This window comes from Mustelus asterias, chromosome 17 (genome assembly GCF_964213995.1).
Source record: "Mustelus asterias chromosome 17, sMusAst1.hap1.1, whole genome shotgun sequence".
Taxonomy (NCBI): Eukaryota; Metazoa; Chordata; class Chondrichthyes; order Carcharhiniformes; family Triakidae; genus Mustelus; species Mustelus asterias.
In genome coordinates, this window is record NC_135817.1 from 33,572,090 (window position 1) to 33,596,554 (window position 24,465).

Consider the following 24,465-nt stretch of genomic DNA (forward strand, 5'->3'; position numbering starts at 1 on the left):
AACAGAAATGGCTGCAGCAAACGATTCTCAGCTCCTGGAACTGGAATCTGCATTCTTCAGCTTGTCTGCTTTGCACCCCTGGATCCATCCATTGCTACTACCCAGCTTGGATTGATCTGTGTTCTTCCATATCTTTCACCCAGGTTCAGAATGCCCAGATGTTTTTGCTTTCCAAATCACAATTTGCTTTTGTTTCCTGAGAAGCTGAGAGGGTCAGTGTCCCCATTTCACTGTCACCACCCCAATCAATGTTTCCCCACCCCCCTTAGCGTCTCCCCCGCACCGCCGCATCCCCCCCCGTGCCACCATGCCCCCCCCCGCCCCGCTGCGTCCCCCCGCCCTGGTGCGTCCCCCCGCCCTGGTGCGTCCCCCCCGCCCTGCTGAGTCCGCCCCGCCCTGCTGCGTCCGCCCCGCCCCGCTGCATCCCCCCCGTGCCGCCATGCCCCCCCGCCCCGCTGCATCCCCCCCACCCCGCCGCGTCCCCCCCGGGCCGCCATGCCTCCCCGCCCCGCTGCGCCCCCCCACCCCGCTGCGTCCCCCCGCCCCGCTGCGTCCCACCCACCCCGCTGCGCCCCCCCGCCCCGCTGCGTCCCCCCACCCCACTGCCTTCCCCCCGCCCCGCTGCGTCCGCCCCGCCCCGCTGCGTCCCCCCCCGCCCCGCTGCGTCCCCCCCGCCCCGCTGCGCTCCCCCCCACCCCGCTGCCTTCCCCCCGCCCCGCTGCGTCGCCCCGCCCCGCTGCGTCCCCCCCGCCCCGCTGCGTCCCCCCCGCCCCGCTGCCTTCCCCCCCGCCCCGCTGCGTCCCCCCCGCCCCGCTGCGTCGCCCCGCCCCGCTGCGTCCCCCCCGCCCCGCTGCCTTCCCCCCGTCCTGCTGCGTCCCCCCCGCTGCGTCCCCCCGCCCCGCTGCATCCCCCCCGCCCCGCTGCGTCGCCCCGCCCCGCTGCGTCCCCCCGCCCCGCTGCGTCGCCCCCGCCCCGCTGCGTCCCCCCGGCCCCGCTGCGTCCCCCCCGGCCCCGCTGCATCCCCCCGCCCCGCTGCGTCCCCCCCGCCCCGCTGCGTCCCCCCCGCCCCGCTGCATCCCCCCCGCCCCGCTGCGTCGCCCCGCCCCGCTGCCTTCCCCCCCGCCCCGCTGCCTTCCCCCCCGCCCCGCTGCCTTCCCCCCCGCCCTGCTGCGTCCCCCCCGCCCCGCTGCCTTCCCCCCGCCCCGCTGCCTTCCCCCCCGCCCTGCTGCGTCCCCCCCGCCCCGCTGCCTTCCCCCCGCCCCGCTGCGTCCCCCCCGCCCCGCTGCTTCCCCCCCGCCCCGCTGCGTCCCCCCCGCCCCGCTGCGTCCCCCCCGCCCCGCTGCCTTCCCCCCCGCCCCGCTGCTTCCCCCCCGCCCCGCTGCCTTCCCCCCGGCCCCGCTGCCTTCCCCCCGGCCCCGCTGCGTCCCCCCCCGCCCCGCTGCGTCCCCCCGGCCCCGCTGCGTCCCCCCCGCCCCGCTGCGCCCCCCCCGCCCCGCTGCGTCCCCCCCGCCCCGCTGCGTCCCCCCCGCCCCGCTGCGTCCCCCCGGCCCCGCTGCGTCCCCCCCGCCCCGCTGCGTCCCCCCCGGCCCCGCTGCGTCCCCCCGGCCCCGCTGCGTCCCCCCGGCCCCGCTGCGTCCCCCCGGCCCCGCTGCGTCCCCCCCGGCCCCGCTGCGTCCCCCCGGCCCCGCTGCGTCCCCCCCGCCCCGCTGCGTCGCTCCGGCCCCGCTGCGTCCCCCCCGCCCCGCTGCGTCCCCCCCGCCCCGCTGCGTCCCCCCCGCCCCGCTGCGTCCCCCCCGCCCCGCTGCGTCCCCCCGGCCCCGCTGCGTCCCCCCGGCCCCGCTGCGTCGCCACGGCCCCGCTGCGTCCCCCCGCGCCCCGCTGCGTCTCACCCGCCCCGCTGCGTCCCCCCCGACCCCGCTGCGTCCCCCCCGCCCCGCTGCGTCCCCCCCGCCCCGCTGCGTCCCCCCCGCCCCGCTGCGTCCCCCCGGCCCCGCTGCGTCCCCCCCGCCCCGCTGCGTCCCCCCCGGCCCCGCTGCGTCCCCCCGGCCCCGCTGCGTCCCCCCCGCCCCGCTGCGTCCCCCCGGCCCCGCTGCGTCCCCCCCGGCCCCGCTGCGTCCCCCCGGCCCCGCTGCGTCCCCCCGGCCCCGCGGCCCGCTGCGTCCCCCCGGCCCCGCTGCGTCCCCCCGGCCCCGCTGCGTCCCCCCGGCCCCGCTGCGTCCCCACCGCCCCGCTGCGTCGCCCCGGCCCCGCTGCGTCCCCCCCGCCCCGCTGCGTCCCCCCCGCCCCGCTGCGTCCCCCCCGCCCCGCTGCGTCCCCCCCGCCCCGCTGCGTCCCCCCGGCCCCGCTGCGTCCCCCCGGCCCCGCTGCGTCCCCCCGGCCCCGCTGCGTCGCCACGGCCCCGCTGCGTCCCCCCGTGCCCCGCTGCGTCCCCCCCGCCCCGCTGCGTCCCCCCCGCCCCGCTGCGTCCCCCCCGACCCCGCTGCGTCCCCCCGGCCCCGCTGCGTCCCCCCGGCCCCGCTTCGTCCCCCCGGCCCCGCTGCGTCGCCCCGGCCCCGCTGCGTCCCCCCCGGCCCCGCTGCGTCCCCCCGGCCCCGCTGCGTCCCAACCCGCCCCGCTGCATTCCCCCGCCCCATTGCATCCCCCTCCGCCCCATTGCATCCCCCTCTGCCCCGCTGCATCCCCCGCCCCGCTGCGTCGCCCCCGCCCCACTGCGTCCACCCGGCCCCACTGCGTCCCCCCCGCCCCGCTGCGTCCCCCACGCCCCGCTGCGTCGCCCCCGCCCCGCTGCGTCCCCGCGACTCAAAGGGTCCCCCCTGCGGGATCTCCCCAGCCCCGCCCCGCTGCATCCCCCCGCCCCACTGCATCCCAACCCGCCCCGCTGCATTCCCCCGCCCCGCGCTCCCCCCCGCCCCGCGCTCCCCCCCGCCCCGCGCTCCCCCCCGCCCCGCGCTCCCCCCCGCCCCGCGCTCCCCCCCGCCCCGCGCTCCCCCCCGCCCCGCGCTCCCCCGCCCCGCGCTCACCCCGCCCCGCGCTCACCCCGCCCCGCGCTCACCCCGCCCCGCGCTCACCCCGCCCCGCGCTCACCCCGCCCCGCGCTCACCCCGCCCCGCGCTCCCCCCCGCCTCGCGCTCCCCAGCCCCGCGATCGCCCCGCTCCGCGCTCCCCCCCGCCCCGCGCTCCCCCCCGCCCCGCGCTCCCCCCCGCCCCGCGCTCCCCCCCGCCCCGCGCTCCCCCCGCCCCGCGCTCACCCCGCCCCGCGCTCACCCCGCCCGCGCTCACCCCGCCCCGCGCTCACCCCGCCCCGCGCTCACCCCGCCCCGCGCTCCCCCCCGCCTCGCGCTCCCCAGCCCCGCGATCGCCCCGCTCCGCGCTCCCCTCGCCCCGCGCTCCCCCCCGCCCCGCGCTCCCCCCCGCCCCGCGCTCCCCCCCGCCCCCCGCTCCCCCCCGCCCCGCGCTCACCCCGCCCCGCGCTCCCCCCCGCCCCGCGCTCCCCCCGCCCCGCGCTCCTCCCCGCCCCGCGCTCCCCCCCGCCCCGCGCTCCCCCCTGCCCCGCGCTCCCCCCCTGCCCCGCGCTCCCCCCTGCCCCGCGCTCCCCCCTGCCCCGCGCTCCCCCCTGCCCCGCGCTCCCCCCTGCCCCGCGCTCCCCCCTGCCCCGCGCTCCCCCCTGCCCCGCGCTCCCCCCTGCCCCGCGCTCCCCCCTGCCCCGCGCTCCCCCCTGCCCCGCGCTCCCCCTGCCCCGCGCTCCCCCCTGCCCCGCGCTCCCCACCGCCCCGCGCTCCCCCCTGCCTGGCGCTCCCCCCGCTCCCTGCCGCCCCACGCTCCCCCCTGCCCCGTGCTCCCCCCACCCCGCGTTCCCCCCTGACCCACGCTCCCTCCCCTCACGTCCTTCCCTCCCTCGCGCTCCTACCCCCTCACGCCTCTCCCCACCTTGCACCCCTCGCGCCACTCGCCCCCTCGCGCACCTCCTCCCTTGCGCCCCTCCCCCCTCGCGCCCCTCCCCCTCGTTCCCCTCCCCCTCGTTCCCCTCCCCCTCGAGCCCCTCCCCCTCGAGCCCCTCCCCCTCGTGCCCCTCCCCCTTGTGCCCCTCCCCCCCGCGCCCCTCCCCCCTCGCGCCCCTCGCGCCCCTCGCGCCCCTCCCCCCTCGCCCCCCTCCCCCTCGCGGCCCTCCCCCCTCGCGCCTTTCCCCCCTCGCGCCCCTCCCCCCCTCGCGCCCCTCCCCCCCTCGCGCCCCTCCCCCCTCGCGCCCCTCCCCCCTCGCGCCCCTCCCCCCTCGCGCCCCTCCCCCCTCGCGCCCCTCCCCCCTCGCGCCCCTCCCCCCTCGCGCCCCTCCCCCCCTCGCCCCCCTCCCCCCCTCGCGCCCCTCCCCCCCTCGTGCCCCTCCCACGCCCCCCTCGCGCCCCTCCCCCCTCTCGCTCCCCTCCCCCTCCTCGCTCCCCTCCCCCCCCCCTCGCTCCCCTCCCCCATCGCTCCCCTACCCTCCCTCGCTTCCCTCCCCCCTGGCGCCCCTCCCCCCCGGCGCCCCTCCCCCCGGCGCCCCTCCCCCCCGGCGCCCCTCCCCCCTGGTGCCCCTCCCCCCGGCGCCCCTACCCCCCGCGCCCCTCCCCCCCCAGCCCCCCTCCCCCCCCGGCCCCACTCCCCCCCCGGCCCCCCTCCCCCCCCGGCCCCCCTCCCCCCCCGGCCCCCCTCCCCCCCGGCCCCCCTCCCCCCCCGGCCCCCCTCCCCCCGGCCCCCTTCCCCCCCCGGCCCCCCTCCCCCCCCCGGCCCCCCTCCCCCCCCCCGGCCCCCCTCCCCCCCTCCCCCCCCCGGCCCCCCTCACCCCCGGCGCCCCTCACCCCCGGCGCCCCTCACCCCTGGCTCCCTTGGCTCCCCGCCCCCCCTCGTTCCCCCTCCTCGCTCCCCTCCCCCCTGGCTCCCCTCCCCCCCTCGCTCCACCCCCCTCGCTCCCCTCCCCCCCCTAGCTCCCAACCCCCCCTCGCTCCCCTCCCCCCCCCCCTCCCTCCGCTCCCCTCCTCCCCCCCCCCTCTGCCGTTCTCTTCACTCTTTATCTTTACACTAAAGATGTGCCTCCAAAATACGAGTTTAAATCGAAAACAGATTCCCTCACAACTGTCATATGAAACTTTTTGTTGCTGTGCGTTTCGGGTGTGTTTAAAAAGGAATGGACAGCTGGTGGGGAAATATCAGCCCATAACTGAATAAGGAACTCGCACCATTTAACACGCAGAAGAACATTCTGCACCACTTCCAACATCAGCAGAACATTCAGATTCGATTATTGTTGTCTCTCACAATCGGCCATTCTTCCACTCTTCATAACGCATGCTAGTCATTCATGGCTGGCACCTTTAGCCAACACTGTTTCAGTGAGGCAAATCTATTACAGTGGGCAAAAGGTGAAGACATGCCTTGAGTCTTAATTTCTGCTTTTCTTTTTGATAAAATATAATTGAAAATCTTAATAGTTTTCGTCACATCTTCACATCATATAACGCAGGAAATAGGTCGGAAAAAAATGAACGCCTGTTGTAAAAACAGCAGGTTTCTGAAATCCGACTTTAATTTAAAAGGAATTCAATCACCACCCACACTCCAAAGTCAGACTGTGTGGTCCAATACCAAGTGCTGGAACCTGAGGTTGTTTTCTTTTTATTTGTTCAATCCTTAATGTGGAGTGGAATTTGAAAATGGCAAATGATCTGGACTTTTGCAGATAAATGGATAAAGTTGACTTCAGACCTCAAGGTACTGAATATCAGCAGGGCTGTTTTAACAGCAGGATTTTTTTTTTGTGGCAAGTGAGTGGAGTTGCTCATAATAATAATGGTGTGCTATTTTATAAAGGGGTAGGGGCAGTGTATTATGTCTTCTCCTCATTTATGTTTGATCTATGCGTTTTCTTCTGTTTATGTGTGAAATATCATTGAGTTTGCGTGGGAACCACTGCACCAAGGATTTAATAAGAATGTGTGTTCTGACCCCAAACTAGTTAAAAGCAGGGAGTTTGAAATGATGTAGGAGTTTCATCAAAAGTGGTTCCCTGAACTGAATAAGAATTGTGAGCGAAGAAAGCTCTGCCTGGGGTGAACAAAGAGCTGAAGCAAGGAGAGAAAGAGACTGAATTTACTGTGCTGACCAGGGCTTTGCTTATTATTTAATGGAGTTTCTCAAATTTCAATCCAAAGCTGTTCTGATACAAGCTAATTGAGTCATTGGAGAAAATTTCAGTTTAAGCATATTTCTTTTAATAGTTGCCATTTTGTTGGGTTTCCTTTTGGATATAAATAGATATTTGTTGTTTTAATATGAGTCCCTGATCTGTGTCTGAAATGTGCATCATTTCAAAGAGAATTTAATTGTGTGAGTCTGCAGTAAGTGCATCCAGCAGATTTCTGTAATCAGGTAATCGGGCAATTCTGTTTGTTCACTGCATAGACACTCAGTGCGGAAAAGTGATTAGCTTCTGAATTGTAGGTGGTGAAGATATTAAGGTATTCAATGGGAGTGTGTGTACTACTAAAAAATATCACACCTAAAACAGATTTGGGCATTACAATAAACTGTGAGGCCAATAATGATGGGTGAAGAAAGGCTTAATGGAGCCATGAAATGCTAAAGGTGATCAGTATTAATTGGGTATGCGCATGATGCTGCAAAACCACTTTTGCAGAACTGAAATCAATTAATTTTGACTGCCTTATGAAAAAACATGGAGAAGATCAAGACGGTGAAGGTATTTGGTAAGGTTCTGCACAAGAGGTTGCATAAGAAGTAGGCTTATGCGAATGGGGATAGTATTTTGGCACATAATGGAGATCGGTTAATGGACAGAGAACAGAGTTGGAATAAATGGGACATTTTTGGGATTTAACTCTTGGAATGCCACAAGAATAACTGCTTGGACCTCAGCTACTTGCAATCTATATCAAGTCAATAGCTTGGATGAGGGGACCAAGTATAATAGATTCAAGTTTGCTGATAATACAAATCTAGATCAGAAAGTAAAATGGGAGGAGGATGCAAAAAGGCTCCCAAGGAATGTGGACACATTTAGTCATTAGCCAAGAATGAGGCAGATGATGTATAATGCAGGGAACTATGAATTGAGCCACTTTGGAAGAATGGAAAAACAGAATAGCCTTTAAATGTAGGGGACCAATTAATGTTGGCATTCAAAAGGCTTTGAGGGATCACAAAGTTTACATGCTAGTACAGCAAGCAATAAGAAGGCCAACAGTGCAGTGACCATTATGGCAAGACAATTAAGTGACAATCTTACCAAAGAAATTCTAAATCCCAACCAAGCATGAAAACGGGAGAAATTTGTGTCTTTTCATTGGACGACTTAAAAATCAAATCTTGCCCAACTTAGTCAAATAAATCTTGCAAAACTTAGAATCCACAAGCAGGGGAGTGTGCGGGGCCTAAATTTCCTGAAAGCAGGCTGATAACAGCACATGTGCAGATTTCTGTGCCCTGTGAGCATAGAAACCTGTCACTGCCTCCCTCAGTTATAGCTGGCTTTCTGGCCAATCATCACCACCCCCCCCCCCACCCCCCACTCCCCCACCTCATTACCATGGGACCCCGTGAATGATTGCCATCCCCCCATCTGGACACATTTTGCCCCCCCCACCCCCACCCCCACCCCCCACCCATAGGCACTGCTAGTGTGCCAGGTTGGCAGTGCCAGGGTGCCAGGCTGGCATTGCCCAAGGGGAATCCCCTGCCCCCGACTTCCCAGGGGAGCCTCAAAGGCTTCCAGTTCTATGGCAGGGCCATCATGTCTCTCCCCTGTTGGTGGGGGGCCATACGTGACCCTTGGTGGAGAGAACCTTCCCCAGTGAGGCCGCAGAGGCATATGAGCCCAGACAATTGCGTTCTGGGCTCTCTTTGTGATATTCATATTGTAAATAGCATTTAGCGTGAGGCTGATCTCGCCGGAATCCAGTGTCAGTAAGATTGCGATAGATGAGAAATTGCGTGCGAACCCAATTTCTTGGCTCTCTTGCAATCTTACCGGCTCACCTGCCCATCGGCTGGTGGGGCAAAATGGTAAGATCAGCTCCTGAGAGTATAAGAATAAGGAAATCTTGCTGCAGTTGCTTTGATGACACCACACCTGGAGTATTGTGTACAATTTGATCTCTGTTTCTAAGCTTGACCATAAGGGGTCCAACAAAGGTTGCAGTTTATTAGATTGAAGCCTGGGATGAGAAGGTTGTCCTGTAAAGAGCGACTGAGTCAACTGTGCTTCTTTGGACATAAGAGAATGGAAGGTGATCTCATTAAAACACACAAAATTCTGAGAGGGATTAACAAAGAACATGCTGAAAGGCTTTTCTACCTTTTGCTAGAGTGTCTAGATCTGGAGGGTTTTGTTCCAGGAAAATGGTTGGCAATTTAGGACAGAGATGAGAAGAAACGACTTCCCCTCAGTATTGTGATTCTTTGGAATTCTTTACCATTGATGGCTGTGAATATTTAGTCAATGAGGATATTCAATCCTGAGATTGGTAGTATTTTGGACACTAGGGAAATCAAGCAAACGGGGATAGAGTGGGGTCATGGAGTTAATCTAGAAGTTCAAACAGTACTGAATGGAAGAGGAGACTCAATGGGCCTATACTCCTGCTCCTATTTCTGAAGTTCTTAAGAGATTCAGTTTAAAAGAAGTCGAACTTTCATAAATTGTTAACCATATATTATGAAGCAGGAGCATATCCACTCCTTGCATTTAGCATTTTAGCATAACACTAGATCTTCCCTTCATTTCCTGAGCTCTCAGAAGCTGCCGTGTGAATCATTCCATGATGTGTTGAAAATCTAAATTAGCTGATTCAAAGAGTTGCTAAGGGTAGCAGGCTTCTGGCTGACAAGTTCTGGCAATGAAGCTATCTACTCCAACTGGAGCAAAGACAATTGGATAGAGCTCATTTCCTGGGAAGCTTCAACTATGGGTGGTTGGTGAGTATAGTCTTTGGAAATCAGGCAGGGAATGGCAGGCATAGCTTCAAGGATTGGAGTTTCTCCGTGGAGCTGCAGTGGTCTTTCTAAAATCTTGAATATTTATTGCTTTAAAGAATTAACAGCTCCCAATGGGTTAAAGGCAGTAATTTAATGTCCATGTTCTGCTGATGTTCCTGAACTGTTTGTGCTTTTCTCTATGTTCATAATATTTGAATAACTGCATTGAATTACCAGCTCACTGACAAGTGATTTATCATCTTCTATCTGTTAATTAGAACTGAAATATTAGTAGTGTTACACAGTGTCAAAAATCCTATCTCTGTTGTACGTGTGAGAGAAAAAAATCAGTGTGAAGGCAAACTAATGTTATAGACTTCATCACTGCACCAAAACCAAGCAATTGCATTCACACAATGTGAATCCTTTCTCAAACTTAATGTAGAGGTGCCTCTGGAAGACTAATCTCTGGATGTTCAATTTACTTTAAAATATGTTGCGTTTCTTTAACGCTTTTCACTATCTTATTGGTACCAGAAGGATATTGGTTCCCAAACTTAACTGTAAGTTTCACTGAAGCACCATATTATGATCTGTGTTTCATCTGTGTAGGTGCAGGCATGTCTGAGTAATGCTGATAACTATGTCTTGTTTCTTTTTCAGGCATTAGTAAATGACATCCAAACTATCCAGCCCAGCTTAAATGGTATTAATGAGGTTGGAGAAACCTTGAAAAGCCAAGCTGAGCCCACCTATGTGGGAAAGTTACGGACTGAACTCGCTGAACTGAATGCATGTTGGGAGAACATCTGTAAACAGGTGAGAAGTCCAGACTCTGAAAATCAAAGAAATGGTGTCTTCAGATATCAGAATTTCATGCAGTAAAGGATGGGAGTGGTGTTGAATTGGACATTTTCTGTTTTTGTATTGATCAAACTCCCTGCATCTTTATTTAACTATGGCACTGAATTTAATCAGAGATCTCCAGCTTTGTTGCTGTATCTTTACTGGAAATGTGGGTGTGCAGAAGCCCACTAACATGCATAAACAGCATTGTTACATATCTATCAACATTTATAGATCATAGTAATGCATCTGTTCACCAAAGAGAAAACTACTGAGTGAAGTTTGGCACCGATTTTGTTGTCAAGGTATGAAGACAATGCAATGATTTAATGTGTGGGCAGCTACATTCAGGATGATTCAGAATATTGCGGTATCTTAATTTAGCAGTCAATAAATTCTGTGTAACGTGGAGCTAGTATATATAGATATTGAAGTGTGTTAGATACTAGTTGTCCCAACAAACTTTCTGAGTAATGCATTTTTATACATTGTCCTTCTGAGTCAGAATTTTGCTACTATGATTATACGCTGACATGGTCTACTACACTTTAGCAGATGGAGGTAGGATTTATATAATGCTATGTCTGTTGAGTCTCGTGAAATGATAACAGCTTTGGACTTGTAACTTATAGCAAATTCTTTCACAGGCGTTTTTTTTTTAATTTGCTCTCCCTCAGACTTTTTTTTTAATATGATATTCATTATGCTGTTGATTGTGTGGAAAAAGTTAGGGCAAGAACAAAATGAGTTAACCTTTTCACTGAAGTCATCAACAGGAAGAATTTCAGTCCCCTTGAATGTCTGTGTTTACAATTCGGTAAAATTGGCCTATTTTGATTTAAAATAGGCCACAATTCTCCCATCCAGCTGCGCTAATTTTTTAGTGGGTTGGGAGATTCTCACATTGGCAGATTCGCGGGGTTCACGCAAGCATTCACGCCTGCTTACATCTCCCAGTGCCGGATTTCCAATGGCATCTGCTCGACGACGGAAATCGGCGGGGAGGCGCAAAGACCATTAACATGACACTGAGGCTTATCAGGGAAGGGGAGAGCTATCTGGATAATGTGTATAAAGAGAAAGTCACGCTCCTTAGACTGACTAACTTAGCTGGGGGTCAGGGACAACAGGGAGTGGCTGCGGGTGAGGCGGGCAGTGGGGGGAAGAAGGCGGGCAGTGGGTGGAAGAAGGCGGGCAGTGGGGGAAAGAAAGGAAGTAGTTTGCGGGAGGTAAAGTCCCAAGAACCTCAGACCTTAAATCTATGCAACAGATTTGAGGTTCTTGCCACCAGTGTGGATGGGAAAAATGACTGCGAGAAGGACGAGCAAACTGCCGGCAGTACCAGGGTGCAGGGTGATGCGCGATTAATCCACTCGGGAGGCTAGATCGTACCCGGGAATAAAGGCTTTTATTCGCAACAAGAATAGAGCATACTGCTTAACAGTACTATCCCAGACTAAGGGTCACTAGGAAGTGGCAGTGACCTTTATACTCCTATAAGAAGGCAGAGCCAAACGGAGTGTACCACAGAACAATGCTAACAGGTGGAACACCCCAACCCTAACCCCAACAGTAACAAGAGTAACATATGTACAAGTACCCAGAGTGATAACCATCTATGGTTCAGTACCCATAGTGGTAACCATCTATGGTTCACCACACAGGGTGCTGCTGAAACGGAGAAATCAAAGAGAAATGTAGTAGTAATTGGGGATAGTGTAGTTAAGGGCATAGACACTGTTCTCTGTGACCAGGATAAGGAATACCGTAGGTTGTGTTGCCTGCCTGGTGCTCGGGTCCAGGATGTATCATCTGGGCTGCAGAGGAATTTGGAGTGGAAGGGTGAAAATCCAGTTGTCGTGGTCCATGTAGGTGCCAATGACATAGACAAAACAGGAACTAAGGATCTGCAGAAGGAGTACGAAGAGCTAGGGAACAAATTAAAAAGCAGAACCAACAAGGTGGTAATCTCTGGATTACTACCTGAGCCACGCGCGAATTGGCGCAGGGTTAATAGGATTAAGGAGACGAATGCGTGGCTCAAGGATTGGTGTGGGAGGAATGGGTTCGAATTCATGGGGCATTGGCACCAGTATTTGGGCAGATGGGGCCTGTATAGATGGGATGGTCTCCGCTTGAACCGTGCTGGGACCAGTGTCCTAGCGAATCGTATCACTAGGGCTGTAGATAGGGCTTTAAACTAATTTATGGGGGGAGAGGGTGCAGAGGTAAGAGGAATTACAAAATCAATGGTAGAGGAGAGGGAGCAAATGCAAGTGAATGAGGGCATTCAAATAGTTAAAGGAGTAGAGGGCGAGGGAGAGGTTGATAGTGTTTCATCAAATCGGGTCCAGATAAAAGCTGGAATAAAGACACTTTGCCTGAATGCACGAAGCATTCGGAACAAAGTTAATGAGTTGATGGTGCAAATCAGCACAAATGGGTATGATCCAGTGGCCATTACAGAAACGTGGCTGCAGGGAGACCAGGACTGCGAGATGAATATCCAGGGGTATCAGGCATTTAGGAAGAATAGACAGGAAGGAAAAGGTGGTGGGGTGGCTCTGTTAATAAAAGATAATATCAGGGTAGTAGTGAGGGATGACATAGGCTCTAAGGAACAAAACGTGGAATCGTTATGGGTAGAGATAAGGAATAGTAGGGGGAGAAAGACACTAGTAGGCGTGGTCTATAGGCCCCCAAATAATAATTGAGATGGGGAGGGCTATAAACAAGCAAATAATGGATGCGTGCAAAAACGGAACGGCAATAATCATGGGGGACTTCAACCTGCATATTGACTGGCTGACTCAAGTTGGAAGGGGTGGGATGGAGGAAGAGTTCTTAGAATGCTGTCGGGATAGTTACCTTGAACAGTATGTTACAGAACCGACGAGGGAACGAGTTATCTTAGATCTGGTAATGTGTAACGAGGTAGGTAGAATTAAGGATGTTCTTGTGAAGGACCCTCTTGGGTCAAGTGATCACAATATGGTCGAATTTCTGATACAAATGGAAGAGGAGAAAGTAGGGTCCCATACCAGTGTCCTCTGTTTGAACAGAGGGAAGTACGATAGGATGAGGGCTGAATTGGCTAAGGTGGACTGGGAGAGCAGACTGGTAGGTAGGACAGCTGAGGAACAGTAGAGCTTTTTAAGGAGATCCTTTTCAGTACTCAGCAACACTATATATTCCGGTGATAAAGAAGGACTGTAAGAAAAGGGATAGCCAGCCGTGGATAACGAAGGAAATTAAGGAGAGTATTAAATTAAAGACTGATGCGTACAGAGTGGCCAAAAATAGTGGAGAATCGGAAGATTGGGGAAACTTTAAGAAACAACAAAGAACGACTAAGAAAGCGATAAAGAAAGGAAAGATAGGTTATGAAGCTAGGCTAGCTCTAAATATAAAAAATGATAGTAAAAGCTTTTACAAATATATAAAAAGGAATAGAGTGGCAAGAGTGAATGTTGGACCCTTGGAGGACGAGAGGGGGGATTTAATAGTGGGAAATGAGGAAATGGCTGAAAATTTAAGTAAGTTTTTTGTGTCGGTCTTCACGGTGGAAGATACAAATAGTTTACCGAATATTAATGATAGAGGGTTGGTAGGAGGAGAGGTACTCAATACAATTAATGTTACCAGGGAGGCAGTGCTGGGTAGACTAACGGGACTGAAGGTGGACAAGTCCCCAGGCCCGGATGAAATGCATCCCAGGGTGCTGAAAGAAATGTCAGAGGTAATAGCAGATGCGTTAGTGGTTATTTATCAAAATTCGTTGGATTCTGGGGTAGTGCCGGCGGATTGGAAAACGGCTAATGTTACGCTGCTGTTTAAAAAAGGAAATAGACAAAAGGCGGGTAACTACAGGCCGGTTAGCTTAACGTCTGTAGTTGGGAAAATGCTGGAATCCATAATTAAAGAAGAAATAGCAGGCCATCTGGATAAGAATGGTTCGATTAAGCAGACACAGCATGGATTCATGAGGGGAAAGTCGTGCTTGACGAACTTGTTGGATTTTTATGAAGATGTGACTCGTGCGGTTGACGGAGGGGAACTGGTGGATGCGGTGTTTTTGGATTTCCAAAAGGCATTTGATAAGGTGCCTCACAAAAGGTTGCTGAAGAAGATTGGGTCACATGGAGTTGGGGGTAGGGTGTTAGCGTGGATTGGGGATTGGCTATCCGACAGGAAGCAGAGAGTCGGAATAAATGGGTGCTTTTCTGGTTGGCGGATGGTAACTAGTGGCGTGCCGCAGGGATCGGTACTGGGGCCTCAACTATTTACCATTTACATAGATGATCTGGAGGAGGGGACTGAGTGTAGGGTAACAAAGTTTGCAGATGACACAAAGATAAGTGGAAAAGTGAATCGTGTGGAGGGCATAGAACGTCTGCAGAGAGATTTGGACAGGCTGAGTGAGTGGGCGAGGATCTGGCAGATGGAGTATAACGTTGACAAATGTGAGGTTATTCACTTTGGAGGAAATAATAGCAAATTGGATTATTATCTAAATGGAAAAAAATTACAACATGCTACTGTGCAAAGGGACCTGGGGGTCCTTGTGCATGAGACGCAAAAACCCAGTCTGCAGATGCAACAGGTGATCAAGAAGGCAAATGGGATGTTGGCCTATATCGCAAGGGGGATAGAATATAAAAGCAGAGATGTCTTGCTGCATCTGTACAGGGCATTGGTGAGGCCGCAGCTGGAATACTGTGTGCAGTATTGGTCCCCTTATTTGCGGAAGGATATATTGGCCTTGGAGGGAGTGCAGAGAAGGTTCGCCAGGTTGATACCAGAGATGAGGGGTGTTGATTGAGGAGAGACTGAGCAGATTGGGTTTGTACTCATTGGAATTTAGAAGGCTGAGGGGGGATCTTATAGAGACCTATAAGATAATGAAGGGGCTGGATAGGGTAGAGGTGGAGAGATTCTTTCCACTTAGAAAGGAAACTAGAACTAGAGGGCACAGCCTCAAAATAAAGGGGGGTCAGTTTAGGACAGAGTTGAGGAGGAACTTCTTCTCTCAGAGGGTGGTGAATCTCTGGAATTCTCTGCCCACTGAAGTGGTGGAGGCTACCTTGTTGAATATGTTTAAATCACGGATAGATGGATTCCTGATCGGTAAGGGAATTAGGGGTTATGGAGATCAGGTGGGTAAGTGGAACTGATCCACTTCAGATCAGCCATGATCTTATTGAATGGTGGGGCAGGCTCGCGGCGCTAGATGGCCTACTCCTGCTCCTATTTCTTATGTTCTTATGATCATTGTAATATAATTTAAATCTGATTAGCTGGCCCAGGACTGAAGTCTCCAGGCCAACTAACATCTCCCCACCCCCCTCACGCCCGCATGCAAGAGTATTTCACTCCAGTGGGGATTACAGTAGCTCCTCGCATTTGGAGAGCTCGCAGCCAAACAGTACTGCAGTGAAGGGGGGAAATCGGGGCCCTCAAAGGTCGGGAGGGTGCCCCCTGGGCCCTGCCAAAGAGGCAAAGTGTCAATGCCCAGGGGGCACCTTGGCACTGCCCATCAGGAATGGGGCAGTGCCACGGGCAGGGGCAGGGCCTAAGGTCAATCGGTGGGGGTGAGGGTCCCGCTTCCACTCTGCATTGGAATGGGTGGGGGAAGGAAGGAGGTCAGCAATCGGGGCAGGCTGGATTAGCCAGGGCGGAGGGGAGGGTGGGGTGTCGAGACTGTGAGAGGGGGGTTACTGTCGGGGGAGGGAATCGGTAAGGGGAGGCTGGACATTGCGATGGGCTGGAAAGGGGAGGGGTTGGGTCTGGGCCCAGGAATGGTCGGGGGGGTCAGCGATCGGGCTGTGGGGGTGGCGGAGAGCCGGCGTTGCGAGGGTCATGGGGCTGGCCAGCGATCAGGAGGCCATCAGTGTGGGGCTGCCGCGCATGTGCTGATCTTAGCACTGACAGATTGGCGCATGCGCAGTTGCCCGCTCAACACCCTGATTCAGCCTCTCCAGCAGGGACAGGCCCCAACCCTGAAATGTAATAATATTCATGCTGGTGGCCTCCGCAGTGCACAGAGTGTGGGAGATTCTTCCCTGAACTCCCACTGAAAACAACAGCGTGAATTCCTCCAGTTTTCAAGTGAATTCAACATTTAGAATTTTTTTGGGAGAATTCCGCCCGTGGTCTCTAGGAGAGAATGGAATGATGTGAATTCTTAACATATACATCACTCTCTAACAATGTCCTGTGAACAGTAATCATGTCTTGTCTGTTGATGTGAGATAGTAGGGTTTGATGGGCAGTTTCAGCATTTCTGGTTAAACTCCATTCTTTGCAGCTGAATAATAAAGGTAGTTGAATTTAATCATTCTTGTGTGGAGAATTAGCCCTGGGATGGAATTCCTCCGAAAGCTTGTGTGGCTTTTGCTACCAAATAAACCTGTTGGACTTTAACCTGGTGTTGTTAAACTTCTTACTGTGGAATTCCCAGGACAGATTTCCACCTTGCTACCAGACATAAAACAAAACCAAGTAAAATGAAACAAAAATGATGGTTTCTGTATTGGGCACATCAGCTTTATGCCTAAAGAAAGATTTTCTCTCTGTATGTGAAGCTCTGATGGCTGATTTGGAAGAGCCAACACATAGTTGAACCCATACAACAGTGACCTGGAAAGAAACAAACACTTTCTGGGGCAGGAAAGAAGATTGACAAAAAAAATTCTATGGTCCCAGTGGCAAGATTCACAACTCAATTTCAGGTCAATTTCTTTGTCTACAAAGACAATAAATATTGATTTTTTTTTTCATTTGAATATTTACAAGGTATGCTGTGGGCAGTGAAGGATTGATGATTTGACTCTGGCACTTGAAAAACAATTACAACTTCTTATTTGTCCATGACCCTTCCACCCCTCTCCTGAAGGTAGTGCCTGATATTGGAGAATGTTTCCATAGGTATCAACAGCAGCTGACAGCCAGCCCAAGGAGGATGCACAGTGGGTATCTGAGAGTTTCCAGACCTGGGAGGTATCATAGATAGGAGTGATCTTGTTTTCATGTTATATTTAGTAACATATGAGCATCACTGGATCATGATCAGATTGGCAACCGTAAAGTAATTAACCTCTTCTTTGCCTTTGATAAGACAGGGAACTCCAAAAATAACTGTAACAACCAGCCAACTATTGACTGAGATTAACTCAGTCCAGGTTAGAGATTGAACCAGGAGTCACCCTGGATTTGTATGTCTTAATGCCACAGTAGGTGGAGCATTTTCCCACTGAGATACCAGATGTTCTCCTAATTTGCCTGGATGCAGGTGTAATCTTGTACAAACAAGTTGTCAGAGAAATATAGAAACATACAAATAGAAGCAGAGGTAGACCATTCGCCCCTTCAAGCCTGCTCCACCATTCATTTTGATCATGGCTGATCATCAAACTCAATACCCTGATTCTGACTTCCCCCCATATCCCTTGATACCTTTAGCCCCAGGAGCTTTAGAATAATAGAATAGAATTAGGCAACCGAAAAGATGGTGAAAATGGCCTTAGCACTTAATGCAAGTCAGTTTTGCATTTGTGGACCTTTTTAGGTTTTAATGCGACACGATAAAAGGCTGGCTAGAGTTGATCATGTTTTAAAATTTTTAAATGTCAAGGAGAGTATGTTAATGCACTCTTCTAGTGTCCTCAGGATTAAGACTTTCAAGGTGTGTTTCTTAGCAAAGAGAGAGAGATCCAGTTTTTATTTTTTTAATGGCTAAAATACTGCAATACTGTTTGCACCTGGCTTGTTTCATCATGTTAAATCCAACAGCTCTCCAGAATTTCATTTGCATGGAAACATTTTGCTGGTAATTTACAGGCAATAATCTTCAAAACATTGGGCACGATCTTACTGGTTGGCACGGCGAGCCGGTAAGATTGCGTGAGAGGCTAAAATTCCAGTTCGCGCCCAGATTTTCTGTCTCCCGATCTTACCAGCCCTGTTTTGTGGGTGAAATCGACTTTGACGATTTGAATATTAATGATTAACACCGGCACGAATCACAGCTGGTCCACCAGCAGAGACCAGGCGTGATGGCCTCACTGGGGGTTTGGAGGCCATTGAAGCCCCCCCCTCGGGTGGTCAGGGCATGGCTAAACAATGTCCATGGGGTCAGTGCCAGCCTGGGAATCTTGGCACTGCCCACCAGGCACCATAATGCTGGGGAAGTGCCAAAGGGGTGGAGCAATGGTGGGGGTGGGGCAATGATGGGGCAAGGAGAGAGCTGTTCAAGGGAGGAGCTCTGCAGTCGTGTGCCGTTTCACTTTCTTGCTCTTCCCGTTTTTCTCAAGGGTGTGCTGAGGAAATAAAGTCTGCTTGCATATCAGTATTTAGAAATCAGCCTGCTGGAAAAAGAGATTTGCACCATCCAGTGAACTTGTATCATAAATGTAACAATGTTTAAAAAAGACATGCTCTGGAAAAATTAGTATTTACTTAATAGTGGCAAAATCAAAAGGGGGGCTGAATGTGTTACTTTACATGTTGACAATTTTCTTGGTTCTCCCGAGTATATAAAACATCACAACCTTGTTGGCAGTAAAGTATCTGCAGGTTCCTGTCATTGACATTGGGGGAGGAAAGCTTGAGAATCAAACTCTCTTCTCACTTGCTGACCATATAAGTTATTTCATTAGCTGAAACCTCCAGCCATGTAAACACTAAGCTTTCCATTATCTTTCAGATTTTATTTTGCCGTCAGGAGGCACCATTAATACTGCAATAATTAGCATAATGCAGTAAGGGATTTTTTTTTTGAAATTATTGTGAGACGGTTATCTTTTATTAGCTTATTCTCAGCAGCTGCAAGGAGCTCATGTTCAGATGCCTATAAAATGTATCCTCAAAAGTGGAAAGGTTTACCAACGTGAATTTCCAGATTACTACAGAGGCAAGAAAAAGTCCCCAGTACTCCTGAGCAGGCACTCGCACTGTATTTATTCTGAACAAATTTATATAGGTGCTGCCTGGCCACCAAGGCTTTTTCTCCAAATTGTACGTTGCAAAAAACACACGGGATGGGAAAGGTGGAGAAAGTGATGCAATTAATTTGCATTGCAACAAAGTTTGTCTTAAGGATGAAAAATAACCATCCCACAGCCCACCACATGGAATAAATCCTTGCTCATGGCTGAAATAAAAGGCTTAAGGGGCTATCTTACCAAAATGAATGATGAAATGTATTGCCTGATGAAATGTATCCTAGGATTCTTTGGGAGGCAAGGGATGAGATTGCAGAGCCTTTGGCTTTGATCTTTGGGTCCTCGCTGTCCACGGGGATGGTGCCAGAGGACTGGAGAATGGCGAATGTTGTTCCTCTGTTTAAGAAAGGGAATAGAAATGACCCTGGTAATTATAGACCGGTTAGTCTTACTTCGGTGGTTGGTAAATTGATGGAAAAGGTCCTTAGAGATGGGATTTACGACCATTTAGAAAGATGCGGATTAATCCGGGATAGTCAGCATGGATTCGTGAAGGGCAAGTCGTGCCTCACAAATTTGATAGAATTTTTTGAGGAGGTAACTAAGTGTGTTGATGAAGGTAGGGCAGTTGATGTCATATACATGGATTTTAGTAAGGCGTTTGATAAGGTCCCCCATGGTTGGCTTATGATGAAAGTGAGGAGGTGTGGGATAGAGGGAAAGTTGGCTGATTGGATAGGTAACTGGCTGTCTGATCGAAGACAAAGGGTGGTGGTCGATGGAAAGTTTTCGGATTGGAGGCAGGTTGCTAGCGGAGTGCCGCAGGGATCGGTGCTTGGTCCTCTGCTCTTTGTGATTTTTATTAATGACTTAGAGGAGGGGGCTGAAGGGTGGATCAGTAAATTTGCTGATGACACCAAGATTGGTGGAGTAGTGGATGAGGTGGAGGGCTGTTGTAGGCTGCAAAGAGACATAGATAGGATGCAAAGCTGGGCTGAAAAATGGCAAATGGAGTTTAGCCCTGATAAATGTGAGGTGATCATTTTGGTAGGACTAATTTAAATGTGGATTACAGGGTCAAAGGTAGGGTTCTGAAGACTGTGGAGGAACAGAGAGATCTTGGGGTCCATATCCACAGATCTCTATAGGTTGCCACTCAAGTGGATAGAGCTGTGAAGAAGGCCTATAGTGTGTTAGCTTTTATTAACAGGGGGTTGGAGTTTAAGAGCCGAGGGGTTATGCTGCAACTGTACAGGACCTTGGTGAGACCACATTTGGAATATTGTGTGCAGTTCTGGTCACCTCACTATAAGAAGGATGTGGAAGCGCTGGAAAGAGTGCAGAGGAGATTTACCAGGATGCTGCCTGGTTTGGAGGGTAGGTCTTATGAGGAAAGGTTGAGGGAGCTAGGACTGCTCTCTGGAGTGGAGGAGGCTGAGGGGAGACTTAATAGAGGTTTATAAAATGATAAAGGGGATAGATAGAGTGAACGTTCAATGACTATTTCCTCGGGTGGATGGAGCTATTACAAGGGGGCATAACTATAGGGTTCGTGGTGGGAGATATAGGAAGGATATCAGAGGTAGGTTCTTTACGCAGAGAGTGGTTGGGGTGTGGAATGGACTGCCTGCAGTGATAGTGGAGTCAGACACTTTAGGAACATTTAAGCGGTTATTGGATAGGCACATGGAGCGCACCAGGATGATAGGGAGTGGGATAGCTTGATCTTGGTTTCAGATAAAGCTCGGCACAACATCGTGGGCCGAAGGGCCTGTTCTGTGCTGTACTGTTCTATGTTCTAAATAGGCTATCTTACAAAAAAATTGAAGTGCCAAACAAGTGAGAGAACTGGAGGGTTTCAGACTCGTTTTTGGGCGAGTTTAAAAATGCAATCTTATGACGCTCTTGTCACTGCTTTTGGACAGAAGTGCGATTCTCACTAGTGGGGGGCGGTGGAGCCTAAGCTCACCAGTGAAGCCGGCTGCTGACAGCTTGGGGCACCATTGTGCAGGTACTCTGATGAACAGAGAGATCTCCTGCCTAACCCCCCGCAGACTTCGGGACCCCCCGAGGGGTCCCCTGTCATAACCCCCTCCATTTCCTCCTCCCCATCTGCCCGTCTGCGAAGCTAAGTTGATCGCCACCCCCGGTTTACGGAGCCCCCTCCCTCCAATCGCAACCTCCTCCTGTCTGTGGATCTCCCTGCTCCCCTACCGATCACCCCCGCTCCGTCTGCAGAGCTACACCCCGATCATCGTCTCGACAGCACTACCCCCCTGCAGAGCTTCAATCCATGCAGAATTCCCTCCCCCTTGCAGAGCCTCCCCCTCTGCTGCACTGTTTGCCCTTTGTCTCCCCACTGCAGAGTTCACCCTCTTTGCCTCCCACCTTGCAGAGCTCCCTCTCCCTGCTGCAGAGCTTCCTCCTTGCCTCCCCACACCTGGCATAGCCCCACCCTCACTCTGGCTCCATGCCCACCCAGGCTCCACCCCCTTTGTGCTGCCCCTGTTTATGGTGCCTGGTGGGCAGTGCCAAGGTGCCCAGTGGCAGTGCCAACTGGGCACTACAAGGCTGCACAGCCCCATGGGCATTGCCTGGCCCTGTCCCCAACCATACGGGGGCTTTGATGGCCCCTGATCCCCCTGATCCGCTGGTGGAGACCAGCTGTGATTCTCGCCACCAAGAGAACTGACCAGCAAGGGGGTAAGTCCAACTGCCATCCGGGATTCACTAATGACATGTAAATCATGCCATTACTATTTAAATCAGCTTTGAAGCTGATCTCACCAGCAGAACAGGGCTGGTACCATTGCGTGGGAGCGAAAAATGGTTGGCGCCTGGTGCAAACCTGATTAATGGCCTCGCCCGTGATCTTAACCGACACGGCAAATGGGTAAGATCGTGCCCTTAATGTTTTATCAATCTCTTAAGAATTAACTTTTTTTCATGCTTGAGGATTAATTATCACTATTCATCAACCCGCTTGAACCAATGATTGTGTAGATACCAGTAAATACTGACTGAGTATATGATTCTGCAGGGAGCTGTAGCTGGGTCCATATGTGTTTGCCCAACTTAAAGAAAAGCTTTGTACACTTTCCATGCAGTTTAGGCAAAGACCTAAAGACAAAGTATTGTTTTTTTTAAATTATAGATTTTCTTCTTAATGCCATGTAAGATGTTTTGTGAGACATCGTCAGTTCAAACTGCCTTTTCTATAAACTGTATAAAACAGGCATACACCAAGAAGACTGCATTAAAAGGTGGACTGGATAAGACCATGAGTCTCAGGAAAGACCTATCTGAAATGCAGGAATGGATAGCGCAAGCTGAGGAGGAATATTTGGAAAGAGATTTTGAATATAAAACACCTGAAGAGCTCAAAAAGGCTGTCGAAGAACTCACGGTAAATGTCACTTTGCATGTTTGTTTGTGTTTTTTGTACACTTTGTTTCATTTTTACTCACTGGGTGTGCAAAACATCACCAGCCTTCCCTGTTGTCAGTATTTCCCAGTTTCTAACTGACAAACTTTGTTGGCAAAAATTAGTGCGAACTTTAAGATTCTCATACAGTCTGAGGTCGCTCTTGAATGTTCTCAGACACGGTTGTTCTCTACATGAGTGTGTGACCAAATGGCTCTTGCGCTTCGGAACAAACGTGAGGGACCCCAAAAAAGGATTTGATTAATCCCGCTTACAATGGGACGGTTAGATTGGTAAATCTGTCACCTGCAGTAATGCTGGTGGCTTTACAACAGTCTGCGTTTATTTTGCACAAGACCTTAAATCTGAAATGATAGACGCAGAGCCAAGCATGCCACCAATCGAAGCAAGCTGACTACATTTAATATTGGAAAGGTCCCTGACTGAAGCATCAAGATCAAATTTTGCTGGAAACAGCTGCTCCTATCTTGATTATTTGTAGGCATTTTAGGAGTTCAAACTCCATCTGCACAAAATGCACTTTCATATTTTTCTCCTGCAATGTAAAAATTTCAAGAAGGGGGATTGAGTTATGATACATCTGTGTCCTACTGTATTTTCACTGTAACGACCGGTTTTACACATAAGCTGTAAGGGCTTTTTTGAGATAAAAACCAGAAAATGCTAGAAAAACCTCAGCAGATCTGGCAGCATCTGCAGAGAGAGGAAAGAGTTAACATTTTGAACCTGTATGTTTCTTCATGCAGACCTGAAACATTAACTCTGTTTTTCTCTCCCCGGATACCGCCAGATCTGCTGAGGTTTTCAGCATTTTCTGTTTTTATTTCAGATTTCCAGCATCTGTGGTAATTTGCTTTTTATGTTAGGGTTTTTGAAGGCTGTTTTTCATTATATTGTGAGATTTCTTGATTGATATTATAGTCAATATATCCGACCCAAAGACAGTGTAAATATTTTTATGAGACCCTGTAAAAACAGAACAAGACCCACTAGATTCTGAAACATGATGCTATAAATCAAGTGGTTAATCTTTTCTTCAGCTCCTTCACCTATGTTGTGGTCGCTTTACATAGCACATTTCATTATATTACTTTTGAACAAACTACATAATGATTTGGGGTTGTTGCACCTCAAAGGGTTGCAATTTAGCAGCTAAAATGGGAATCTCATTATCTATTTGATGAGGTTTCATTGAGTGAAGCATTGAAATGCATGCTTTATCTGAAGCTCAGTATGTACTTTTCTGATAAAATATTTAACATTGACTCTTCACATATGAAAACCGCCCAACCCCCATTCCCAAATGTTAGAACATTGAGTACTAGCTGTTTTAAACAGAGACAAAGTATAAATGCAATACTACTTAGGACTTGAGAGAGGCAGGAGTGATTTGGGGACCAAACCCTGTAATTTGCACAGCTAACACCATTACGTGCTAAAAATAACATCTGAGTGCTTCTCATAAGCAACCGGCGTATGTATTTGGAAGAAATAATTAAGGACTGCTGCTTGTCATTGCTAAGGGAAAGCTGCTGATTATTGAGATACCAAGATATTATCCCGGCAACCCATCTGTGCATTTCAGTGGAAATCCCTTGTGAGTTGACTTCTTAATTCTGAACAAACAGCAATGTTGTTTGAAAAAAAACACCAGTGACCAAAGAACAAATAGCACTTTGATTGCCAAAGAACTGCAATTGACATTGCTTAGTAACAGCATGCTGAATAACTAAAACTTTATTATGTTTCCATGACACTATGGATTCTATTATTAGTCTGTAAAAGTCATGCAGAATGCTATGTAGAAAATAATTTCTATGCTAAAAGGCAGTCATAAGTTGTAAATTTGTGAGTGACGGGTGGCTTATTCTAAGAGCAAGATAGCTAATTCAGTTTGCAAGGACAGTTGGGAAATGTTTGGATGCTATTATAATTGATTCTAGAAATAGGGGGACAACTTGACACTGGTGGAGTTGGTGACATGATCTCAGTCTATTACTACCTCTAAACCTTAAGATGTTGGTTAAAGTGCTTTAAATCTGAGAGGCCTTTCAATGATGGGAACAAGATTTCAAAAATGTTGCGTGCTGCCTTCAGGGGAGGCATAGAGGAAATAGGTGAGATATCTTTGAGGTAGCAATTTTCTTCAAGTTAGCCAGCGACATCTGGTCATCTACTGATCTTCACATCAATGCCTGTTATTCAAGGAGACCATTTTGTATTTAAGGGTTTGGGTAGATTTGGAATAGGTTTAGGTAATCCATTTGA

The 24,465-nt window shown here is 52.0% G+C and overlaps 1 protein-coding gene across 13 annotated transcripts in view; it reads left to right on the plus strand.

Moving 5' to 3' along the window:
• The window catches only part of LOC144506416 (dystrophin-like), a 1,861,003-nt gene that overhangs the window by 841,360 nt on the left and 995,178 nt on the right, over positions 1-24,465 (plus strand). For all 13 annotated transcript variants that reach the window (XM_078232507.1, XM_078232503.1, XM_078232508.1 and 10 more), the window contains 2 exons: positions 9,628-9,783; positions 21,988-22,158. In XM_078232507.1, the coding sequence (XP_078088633.1) occupies positions 9,628-9,783; positions 21,988-22,158 (327 nt within the window). The remainder of the gene's footprint in view (positions 1-9,627; positions 9,784-21,987; positions 22,159-24,465) is intronic.